The sequence below is a fragment of the Protopterus annectens genome, chromosome 12.part0 (genome assembly GCF_019279795.1).
Source record: "Protopterus annectens isolate FY-2018-M chromosome 12.part0, PAN1.0, whole genome shotgun sequence".
Lineage (NCBI taxonomy): Eukaryota > Metazoa > Chordata > Ceratodontiformes > Protopteridae > Protopterus > Protopterus annectens.
The window spans coordinates 1,349,891,383-1,349,903,823 of NC_056746.1; the positions used below are offsets into that span (position 1 = coordinate 1,349,891,383).

The window sequence follows — 12,441 nt, forward strand, 5'->3', positions numbered from 1 at the left end:
TTTGGTGCTCTTCTTTCTCCTCTAATTTGCCTTTTTCTTCTTCACTTAGCTTAGTGTTATATACTAAAGAACTGAAGAATTTGAGATGTGTAATGCATGGTGGGAAGGGAGTGTACCATGCAGCCTGGGAAAATTTTATCTGACCAGAGTAGTCATGCCTGTGGCATCAGCCTAAAGGTTATCAAAGATGGACCTTCTTGCACATCCAGTGGATGATGAGGGAAGGATATTCACTGAGGGTACAATTTGCACTGTGGATTTCCCTGGTAGGTAATGGAGAATAAACTGTGCAATGATGCCTGAGCATGGGCAGGCCACTTGCTGACCTCATCCCCTTGCAGGGACAGTTCAGTGCATATCCTACTTTCAGGGTGTTAATGGGTGTGTGCAAGAGTAAGGAATATCTAGGTCATGGCAGCAGTATGATGCTGCCCCAGGATGCCTCAATTTCCTTGCAGGCCCCAGTCTTTAACTGAAGTAAATCCGGGGGAGATAGAAGGGATACATAAACCCAGCAATCAAGGAGAGACGCTGGGAACAGCTCATGGTCAGCTGCATGGGAAACAAAATTAGCTCAAAAAAAGACTGATCCATTCATGTTGGTGAGGTCTGAGCGGGTCTATATTAGATCACCAAGAGCTTAAAAAAGCGAACAGTGATTAATCGACCCTATGTAAGCAAAAGCTTACAATTTTGAACTGTCAGAACAGCAATTTTTTTCCTAGGGAAAAAAATCGCTGTTCCAACAACAACAAAAAAACATACTTCAAACATTACATAAAGTGGGGGGCTTCACCCCCCCACACCCCCCTACTTAAATATACCAACTCCGAGACCGTACTACAGTGCCGAAAATGGAAAGTAACAAAGCGGCCAAGCGAATTCTTTCCCAGGGAAAGAATTCACTTAAAAGCCACTTCGATATTTTGCCAATTCAGGCTTTTGAGTTCGACCAAGACGCATTCGAAAGAATGCGTCTTCGGTCTTCTAATAGGGAACCGGTGTGAGCATATCAGTGTTATTGACCTTGATCTCTTCCCTGTCATTAGTTTTAGTCATTTCTTTTCATATTTGATGTTCCAACTTTTTCTTTTGTTTTCTCTCTCTCTTTTTTTTACACTACTCTGTACTGCTGCTGGCAGCTGCTTTTGTTGCTGCCTGCCATGATATGACACCTTACACTTTTAATTTGTATTTGGGAGTTTAACTCATGTCTCTCAGGCAATTTCCACAGCCAGTGCTTGTGTAGTACATACAGGAAGCTATGACTGATGATTTTCTCTTATATTTTAATACTTATTTTTCTGTTTTGGGAACTTTCTATGGATTCTAGTTATACATTTGGTACAAATAACAGTTGTTTAAATCAGTCCTCAAGAGGGGCTCCTGTCACTTCCTGTAGCAATTATTTTTCTTTTTCATATTTTTTTTCAATCTGGGGCAGTAAGACAGTCTGTTCCTCTGTGCAAGGGATTTCTTTTTTAGTATTTTGGCGGTACATGAAATATGGGTAACTCTTACAACTATGAGGGTATAAATAACAATATTACAATACTCTTTCACATTTTGGTCAGTCCCATTTTGTTTTTTAAGACTTTAGTCCTAATTAGTTTTGCAGTTCTGGAATTATTACAGTGTGTTGGTAGCAAGAAGATTTTACTTTGTTCTACTGTATTATTTAGGAATTGCAGAGCTGTAAATTCTTTTTCTTTTCAATGCACCATTGTTGTGGTCTTCCTTCTGTCACACTTGTCAGTTGTTTTATTAGTGGCGTGTGACTTAAGTACGTGCAGATTCTTACACTGAACTAGATTTCACCTAGAACTCCTAAGTGCGAAGGCATTCATACTGTGATGGGAGGAATGGTGTACTGTGTGTCTGCAGAAGTACGGTTGCTTTTGTTCTGAACTTTGAGAGTGCCTACAGGATACCATAGCTTAGGCTTATTCAGTACCTTTCTCTTTTGTATCTGAAGTACTGTTATGAACTTTGAGATTTGAAATACTGATATGAACTTAAAATGAAGAGATTGAACTGTTTGTAAAATAAAGAACTAGATATGCCTATAACTTACATGCTACAAGAATAACAAAATTAACACTGTGATCTTTTGTCTGGAAGGTGAAGCCAGGCAACCCATTTAAAAAAAAAAATCACATACATACACATGTATGTTTATCTCTCTCTCTCTCTCTCTATATATATATATATATATATATATATATATATATATATATAAAACCAGTTTGGAATTCACCCCTGAAATGGAAGAAGTCAGTTACTTGTTTCCTTCTTTAATTCCCAGCCAGCTCTCTGGCATCTGGGTGACTAAGCATTTTCAGATCCTGTGTAGAGCAGATACTCTTTGTCTGTCTTTCTGTACGTCTGTCTCTGTGTTCGCAGCTGGTAAACATATATTATTTTAAAAAGATAAAAACAATAGTAGTCCACTTTGGTGTACTAATAATGCTGGATTTAACCACTTTGGCAATATTTTCTCAGGAAGGGATTCAGTTTTAAGGGCAAACCAAACCACCCACATCCAGATTACTCCATGCCTGTTGTGTTTTACGGAATAAAAAGACAATAGTCTCTACTTACCTGTACTGGGATTGTAGCAGTTTCCTATATTTATCACCACAGTTGGAAATTTAACAGTAGTGGCAGTATTGAAAGGGCCCAGAAAAATGTTGCCAGAAGTCGGAGATAGTTTCACCAAGAATGCAACTCTGTTGTCTGCGAAAGAATAAAAAATGGGAAAATAGTTAAGACTGGGAAGCATTCTGTTCAGTACAATCAAAAATATTATGAAATTATAAAAGTAAGTTAGGAAACACAATAGAAATGGTAGAACTTCAACAGTGAGGAACTAATTGGTCCCAGAGCCTGTCGGTCAAGTACTGATAATTGCCCATACCCTACAGCCTTTCTGCCCTCCTTAGTGGAAGGAGAGGCTGAGCTCCATGATGTACATCATACTCAACCATTTGTTAGAAAGAGAGACAGCGGTCAGTGGCAATATAATAATCCCCTCCCATGCAATTTGATTCAAATCACCCATGTTATACTTTAAAATTGGAACATAATTATTGTAAGAGGACACTTAGCTTTTGTACTGGTAACATTTCTTGTAGTGTAAACATTTTGACTTTTGAGGTGTATGACTAACAGTTATAGTTCTGTTCATAAAATCTGATGCGTGCCAATCTACACTAAAGATACCTTGATGTACAGTTCAGCTGTCTCTGATGAAGTTTGTAAACAGTCACTAACAACAAACGATTAACTGCCTGCAGTGGAAAGCAGATGATTATCTTAAAAACGCAGCTGCAGAGGATGGTGGGCATTGTCTTTTCTTTCAGATTAAACAATCTTTCCTGGTATGACAATGATCACCTGCTGTATTAAGTCATTCATATATCAGTCTTGAAGCTGGTCTCTGACTTGGATAGGTACTGTAGATATAACATTTCCCGACTTCTAAATGCATTTCCTTAGGGGAGTCTCCTTATCCTTTAAGTTCATATTCTGTATAATATTGCACACTATTTTTCCAACATCTTTTCTTTCTCTTTAATTGAATTAAAATTAAAGTATCCACCATATATAACAAATAAAGACATGATAGTGACTGGATTAATTCCAATGATCCATTTCTACAATTCATTTTAGAAAACAACAACTCTTGCTTCTCTGTTTCCATAAAGCACATCGTAATCCAGTAAACTGCCCTTGTCTCATGTAATAAACTGTTACAGTTTTCCAAGAATTTGATTAAAATTGTCCATTGCTAGCATTAGCACCCTCTTCTAGGACAGACTGTCACATACCAACAAAAACACAGGCTCTGAGCTTGCTCTTAATTTCAAATCATCTACCGATCCTCATAACTCTCAACCTCTTAACACAAGAATTCTGGACAAAGCTTAAATCAGTAGGGGGCAAAGGCCCAAAAATAGAGACATATTTTAAATACTGCTCTTATCAACTCAGAAAGTTGCTAGGCTAACAGGATTTTTGTTAACATGCATTTTCTGAATGATATGAAATCTGAAACTCAAATGTAGGTCATTATTTATTGACTTCTGTCCTCAGTGATTTACCTGAAGACCTCAAATTTTCTGAGGAACAGACCAAAAATATATGGCAAAAATCTTGACATTTTGAGAAAATCTGGACAGTTGACAGGTATGCTGATCCTTATAGTAGGCATATATAGGTTCATAGGTAGGTACTAGTCTATTGGCCCTAGGGCCTATATAAGCCTAGCCAAAAAGGTACCCTGGCTTTTGCCACCCAAAAAATTATTTTCTTGTGCAACTGTTGAGCAGAGCTCCAGAGATGATCCCCGAGGTGAATTTCCTATTTCCCATCCAGTCATCAAGATTTTTCTTGAAGAGTGCTAATGAGGAGCTTTGTTTGATATAGATAGGTAGTTTGTTCCAGAGTATGGGAAGTCTCTGGGACAAGAGTCTATCCCTCCAGCATGTTCTGTTTATTGTAGGGACAAGATTTAGGTCCCTAGAGCATGTAGCTCGGAGGGATTGGGATTTCTTTAAGTGAAGCATGTCCAGCAGCTCTGGGTTTGACATAACTGTATGTTAGGCAGAGATCGCCTCTGAGTAGGCGATATGCGACGGAGTAAAGCTGGAGTTTTTTGAGATTGTCTGCATAGGGCATCTGTTTGAGGCCGGTAATCCTCTTTGTGAGGTATTTCTGCGGCTTTCCAGTTGTTGTAGATGTCTTGTGAGGTACATACCAAAAGGGGCATTATACTCTACAATGGGTCTAATGAGTGACGAGTAGAGAAGAACAATGACCTCTTTTTTCCTGGATGAGAAACCTTTTGTGATGAGGTGTGCCACGTAGAAGGATTTTCTGACTACTGTGGCAATGTGATTATCAAAGGAGAGACTACTGTCTACCTGTGTCTCAAGGTCTCTTATCACACATTCAGTGTTAAGTAGACTACCGCCTATGTGGTAGTTCATGGGTGCAGAGTTTTTACCAAAAGGGATGACAGTGCCCTTTTTGGCATTGAGCTTGAGGCCATGGCTTTAACACCAGGCATCTGTCTCAGTAAGGCCCTTTTGTAGGATGTCCACATCGTTAGGAGTTTCGATTATGGCTCCTAGTTTGCAGTCATCTGCAAACTTCATTAGCCAAAGACCTTCTGTGTTAGCCTGTACTTTAGAAAAGTAGATACCAAACAGGAGAGGACCCAGAACTGAACCCTGTGGTACTCCACTTGTCACTGGTCTGAAGTCGGATTTAGAGTCTGCTACTTTCACAGTGTGGGTTCTGTCAGTGAGCCAGTTGGCAACCCATCTTGTGACATAAGGATTTATACCTAGTTTTGTGAGTTTATCTATAATTCCAGAGTGGGGAATGGTGTCAATTGGTGATATCTAGATAGGCTGTGTGAACCACCTTACCCTCGTCTACGCTTTAGTGACTGCTTCAAAGAAGTCTATCAGGTTTAGGAGACATTATCTGCCTTTTACAAACCCGAACTGGGTGGAGTCCAGAATTTGGAGAGTACCAATGTCTTTGTTTATAAGTTCCATGGCCTTGCAGACCAGCCGCGTTAGGCTAATGGGGCGGTAGTTCCCGGGGTCCATGGTGGCTCCCCCTTTGTGGAGTGGGATAACAGTCTCTGTGCTCCATTCAATGGGCACAAAGCCTGAGGCGAGGCTACGATTGAGCATGGTGCTTAGGTGGGTTGCCAGTTCATTCTGTAGTTCATGTAGAATGCAGCCTGGGATGTTGTCAGGTCCCATGGATGCTGTGTTCTTGGCTTTGGAGAGTGTGGTTTTTGCCTGTGCAGCTGTGATTACAGGAACTTTGCATTCTTCCGGTATAGAGATGGGCCCTTTAAGGAGTGAGAGGGGGTAAAGTTAGCACTGAACCTATCTGCCAGGATGTTGGCAATGTCAGTTGGTTCCATATATTTAGTGCCATTGTGCTGTAACTCAGAGCAGATCTGAGTGTTGCCATTGAGGTTCTTGACATACCTATAGAATGCTTTGTGGTTGTCTTTAGAATCAGTGGCGATTTTGTTTTTGTAACTAGCTTTGGAGGATTTTATGAGGGATCTCAGCTTCTTACTTAGGCTGACCAGGGAGTTCTTCCAATCATGGGATTTTACTCTTTTTTGCAACAATTTCTTTCTTCTGTTGTAAAGTTAGTTTATGGCAGGGGGCCACCAGATTGGCTTCCTTTTTTCGAGGATAGCATCTTGTTTCTATTAGGGATTGCACGATCCATGTACTCGTGTAAGTGCTTATAAAGTGCATTTGTGTAGGATTCAGCAGTCATACCTCTATTTTCCGCCTGCATGGGTGTCTTGAAGTTTGCCACTTCTGTCTTAAGAAGTGTGAAGTTGGCTTTGGAGAAATCTTTTATGGTGGTTTCCCTAATGGGGGGTGGGGTGGGATGTGGATGTCTAGGGTGATTAGCCTGTGGTTGGATCTGACCAACAAGGAATTGGCCTCTGGTGTGGAACACCGGTCGCCCATGTTGGTAATGACCAGGTCTAGAATATTCCTGCCCCTGGTGCGGGTGTGGATAAGTTGATCCAAGGCATTGGAATTTATGAATTCCAGAAAACGTTGAGCAAAAGACTTGATACATGAGTAGTTTTCCCAGTTAATGGTAGGGTAGTTGAAATTGCCCATTATGAGGGTGTTAGGTTGTACCCTAATATTTTCCAGTGTATCAAGAAATGAGGAGTGGGAATCCTGGGGCATGGTGGGGGATCTGTTGCAAGTTACAATTTGGATTGCAGTCTCGCCCAGAGTTAGTTGCACTTGGATAATCTTGGATGCATTATGCTAAGCAACTAGCCTGGAGGTGTGGATATCCTTAATTAATATGGACACGCACTCCTCCTTTAGTCTTTCAGTCCAGGTTTGGTGGCCGAAAGGTGTGGTATGAATTATAGCCTGGTAATGCAGGGGTGCTCTCTGGAGCCTTGAACCAGGTCTCTGTCACTGCACAGATGTCGATGTTCTCCATTTTAAGGAGTGCCTAGAGTGAATGCATTTTGAGGTTTAGACTTCTAGCATTGAGTAGCATTCCCTCAGATTTTGCTTGCTTGTACCTGTTATGGTGGTGAGTTTGTCATTTGAACCTTGCCTAAAAAAGGCACTATAGGGGTAGCAAGAGCCTTAGCCAGTATCCAGAATCCCAAGGGCAACAGGTGCAGACCATCTCTGGCAAAGCATCGTGGTCTATTGATCATGTCATCCCAGGCAGACAGATACTGGATCCCCTTAGAATGACACCAGAAGTTTTGCCAATTGTTGAAGTCAATCATTTTGTCCTTGTACTGCGGTATCATTCTGTGTTATGGCAGGATGCTACTCAGGGCTAGGGTCATACCTCCCTGGGCTACAAGATCGGAGAGCTCCTTCATGTCTCTTTTCATGTAGTCCAGGGAGGTATGTTTCAGGTCATTCACACCAACATGGACAATGACAGAGTCATATTTGTACTTGTTGTGGAGTGACCTGAGTGCGTGCGTTATGTGGCGGATCCTGGCACCCGACAGGCAGCTGACATTAACTTTCTCCTTGTTTAGCTTGGTGAGTGGAACATCAGTGTGCCTGACTATAGAGTCACCTATGACTAGAGTGTTGAGTACGTTGTTATGCCTTATGGGCTGTGGTTGAGTGGCACACTGAGTTTGTGGGCTATGTGTCATTTGGGTTGTGTTGGGGGGTGGAGGTTGCTTGCACTTCTGCTTTGGAGGTCTCTGTTGCTTGAGCAGATTTTTAGTAAGAACCTCCATGAATGTAGGTGTGTGTTTTGTGTTTCTATATGTGTGTTTTGGTGGTGTAGGCTTTGAGGGACTAGGTGATGAGTGTGGTGTGGTGCAAGTGTTTACCTTCTCCTCGTGACTGTCTAGTCCAGTCTTGGGTGAAGAGAGCTATGCTGCCAGTTTGGCTATATAAGTGCATCTCTCACAGGTCATAGTGTTGGGTGGTAGGAGGAGAGGGTTGTCTGTGTACATGAGGCAATTGCTGCATTGTCCCAAGATGCCCAGATTCATCAGGTAGAGAGGAGAAAACACCGGGAGCTGACCCTTAGACATGCCTGGGTAGGTGCTTATTTATTAAGTACTAAAAACTGTTTCCCTCTAGACAAGTGAGGAAAGTTGAGTGCTGTAGTAATTTGTACCTTATTTAGTGCTTACAAGTTCTGAACAAGTGCTGAGCTCAAAGAAACAGATTTGAGTGCTAAAACTAAAAAACTGGCTAGTTTTAATGGAAAATTTGAAGAGCAGACTGAGAATCTAATTTGACTTATTTTATCAATCACACGGACTTAAATTTTAATAATACATTGCTTTACGTTTGCATTGCTAAGTATCATGTTTTCTGTTACATATTCTTTTTTTATATTTAACTCCTGGATTGTATCTGTCAACTTTTATAGTTTTGGCAGCAGCACTTGTTCTTTTTTCTGCTTTTGTGCACCTACTTGTAATTTATTCTGTTTTTTGTGCACCTATTTGTTCATTTTTTCTGTTTTTGTAATCAGGGTGTTGCAGTGGGTAGCTTTGTCACCTCACAGCAAGAGGTTCTCCAGTTTGATTCTTGGCTGGAGTGCCTTCTGTGCAGAGACTGTATGTCCTCCCTGTATTCGAGTGGATTTCCTCTGGGCGCTCTGATTTCCTCCCATATTCCAAAGACATATCTGGAGTGTTTCTCCTCAGGCCTCAGCTGAAAATGGGCTGTCTCCCAGTTGGACCTTCCTGGTAAACAAATGTTAAATAAATAAAATACTTACTCTTTTTTCTGTTTTTGTGCACATTCTTGATGCCAAATAACATCTCCCTCCTTACCGGTAGACGTTTTTTCAGTAATTCAGTCATACAGTCTTCTATTATCTGCTTAATCCAAGTCAGGGTTGTGGGAATTCCTAAACTGTCACTAACTGGGAATAAGGCACAGGAGCCAGTCCTGAAAAGGGTGCCAGACCATCAAAGGTCACACACCAGTGTCATGCAGCACACACTCCTGGATCAGTTTGGAGGAATGCCAGTTCACCAACAGCACATTTTTGGATGTGGAAAGAAATGAGCATCTGCTGAAAACTCACATAGAAACGGGGGATATGCTGGGTCTGCACACAATGAAACCCTACCATGAATAAGACACAGGCACAGGGAAGATATGTTGTGTCTGTACATGAGGCACCCCTGCCACAAATCAGACTATGACATGAGGGAATGTGTTGTGTCTGCAAACAAGGCACCTCCACCGTGAACCAGAATTGGGCAGAGGAGGGATGTGTTATATCCACACACAAGGCACTTCTGCCACAAACCAGACAGTGACACAGGGGGGATGTGTTGTATCTGCACGCAGGCATCCAAGGCATGCAGATATGCATGTTTATAGCATAGGGCTGTATGATTTTTAAGTTTTAGATTTTAGTTACAGAAAACAGTAACTTTTAATTTTCTGACCTCCTGCCCAGACCCACATTTCACTGTAAGTGATATAAGGCATTCAGCCACTGTGCGTTTTCTTTATCAGCAGTTAAACAGATTGGCTGTTGTTACACCTACCAAAGTCAATACATGTTATGTTAAACAACAGTTCACACATCATATAATACTTGGTGGGGGTCAATTACAATCCATCTTTCCATCTCGGACTCACCAGATTAAACCTGGTTGTGGAGTTTTTTTACTTGTCTAAAGTCATCTGCTGAGAAGCAGACAGCTCCCTTGACTGTCTGTGCAGTACTTCTATTCATCTCTTTTACTTACCTAGTACTTTACACTCTGTAGATACAGTTTAGCACTATTTTTCCTCTAGCTGCCTCACTTCCTCATTTGTCAGCTCCCCAAAGACATTCTGGCTTCCATATTAAAAATCCCCCTGGTATCACTGGCCTAGTTCTAACCTGAATCCCTGCAATGTTTTTGAGCGTGTTGTCAAATCACATCCATATTGTTTGCCTTTCATCCTGCATTAAATGATCTTTCTTGAGACTAAATTGCCACCTATATTTGCATTCTCCTGCATGCTATTAGTCTTAGCCTCAGTTATTTATTTTGTTTTCTGTATTAGCATTGTTAGTATCTGCTTCAAAGAATATCATACGCTTGTGTGGTTAGTCAGGGATGCCATTACTCCACACCTTCTACTTTACTACCATCATAAGCTGCCCATACTCTTTGAAGTGTTGTTGAGTTTTCATTTAGTCTTGACCAAATCCCCCAACCCAGTCATTTGCTATTTTGTCTGATGATGATACATGGATGCGGCCTAAGAGAAGGACGAAAAGGAGAGAGTGCCGAAGCATACTGCACTAATGTATGCATCAAATGGAATATCATTCCATCCACAGCACTCAACCATCTGTGTCCAAAATGTGGAACGTTACCTTTCTTAATGTGGAATGACTGGATAAAATGTGGAGCACATGCTAACATCTTAAGCCTGGAAGCTCCATGGTTAATGACTATTTCTTCATTATTACAGTAATTAGCCATGGTTAATGACTATTTCTTCATTATTACAGTAATTAGCTCATCATATATCACTGCTGTAGTAGCTTTACCTGCATGGGTTATATCCTGCTAATAGGAGGACAGCTTCCAAAGCTTCAGGGCGCCTCCCTCACGCAAAACCTGTTAAGCAGTACAAGCTGAGCTGACTGAAAGACAAGTTTGGAGCTTTACTGACACCAAAAAGTATGCTCCTTTGAGGCTTCAATGATCGCCAGTCCATGTATTCTTTCCTTTGCTGGGCAAATAATTTCTCTTTAGGCAAAAAAAATCCATTTTCTTAATTTTGTTGTCATTTTATTATTTTCCTCTTCAGGAGAGTTATTTGAAAACTAGGAGTGTTTTATTTTAATGGACTATCTTGACACCGTAAAGTACCTTTATACGGAGCACTCATTTTTACCTGTCAGTTTGAAAGTAGTGTAAAATAATTGAAAACATGTTTTTTTTTCTGTGGAGAAATTGTGTTTATTTTCCTATTGTGAGGCTGGAATGGTGTTTTGAAGTGCTTTTACTGTGTTTTTTTCTGCCAAATAGTAACTGTTGTGGACTGGTAGTGTTTACTAGTAATTGCAGCTTCTCTTCCCTGGGAAAGAGGCACTATTTTCAGCTTAACTATGGAACAAACATCCAGTTCCATGGTTGGTCCTTCTAATAGCCACAAAAAGAAAAACATAACCTAACAGCCTTTGCCAGAACAGCAGGTGGGTGACTCTGCTGTGGCCATTTGTTGTTCCTCAGGCCATTTATCTTTTACTCTGGATCCTTCTTGTGTAGCACTTAGAGCCAATATGGACCAGGGGTTAGCCATGTCTTCTGTGGCTGTTGGGATCCCCTCAGTGGGCAAGGGAGAAATATTCTTGTTGGTCCTGGGAGAGGGAACAGGGAAGATTTCCCTGCTCTGTCAGAATGCTGTACCCATCCCTGGGGAAGCAGGTGCTGCCATTAGTAACATGGTTTGCCCCATTTTTCATGTCAAAAAGAATCAGAAAACCAAGCATGTATCTATTCCTTCTCAAATTTCTTTGGCTAGGAGTAGTTTACTGGGTCTGGCTCAGGTTTTAATTCATGCTGTTTATCTTTCTTGTAAGTTCGTTTATGGTAAAAGAAAGAGAGATTCTTTGCCTGAAGAGATTCAAGATTCTGAATCTGAGCAAGAAAGAGGAGAGCTCAGTTTCTGATTCTCCCTTTGGGGGTTTCCTCTTCTCTGAGAATGTTGTAGAATGTGCCAGTGTTTCCAGTGAGAGAGCACTGGGGCTTCTCAACCCTCAGAAAATACCATGAGTTGTTACAGAAGAATTTTCCAGAACCCACACCCATTCCTCCTGTTCTTTCTGCTTTAAAGGATGGCTGTTACTGCCTGCAATTTTCCTGTCAGCCAGCTGCCCCTAAAAAGGCAGAGAGGCTGTATAAAGTTCCTTAGTCTTTTAAAAAAGTTCCTTTGTCTTTTAAAATTGTATCCACTATTTGCAAACATGACCCAGCATCTATAGCTTTATTTGAATCCATTGCTGCTAAGTACTTAGTTATTTCCAATCATACTCTTTCTGATAAGGATGGGAAAATATTGATAAAGATGGGAAAAAAGTGGATACTTCTGCAACTTTGATTTTCAGCCTTTTTGAATGACCTGGCTCATATGTTAAGATTCAATCTGACAAATTGTGAAAATGTGAGGAATGTTTTGTCTGCAGATTTGATGTTGTCTTTTTCATCTGTTCCTCAACTAATGGTTCTCAGATCGGCCACTTGACTGACTTTAGGTTCCATAGCTCAAGCTGCTCCCCTTACTCATATTCCCCTGACTACTTGTGAGGTACCTCAGATCTCGTTTGCCGCTTCAGCGAAAAAATGTGGCCAATGTTAGCTCAAGTGAGTTGGTTGATCTTTTGTGATGTAGTTTCTCATCAGGTTTT

General features: G+C 41.0%; 1 protein-coding gene across 1 annotated transcript in view; it reads right to left on the reverse strand.

Moving 5' to 3' along the window:
• Window positions 1-12,441, reverse strand: part of LOC122817189 (complement C1q tumor necrosis factor-related protein 3-like) — a 148,321-nt gene that overhangs the window by 49,782 nt on the left and 86,098 nt on the right. The window contains exon 2 of the mRNA XM_044090402.1: window positions 2,602-2,736. Within this exon, the coding sequence (XP_043946337.1) occupies window positions 2,602-2,736 (135 nt within the window). The remainder of the gene's footprint in view (window positions 1-2,601; window positions 2,737-12,441) is intronic.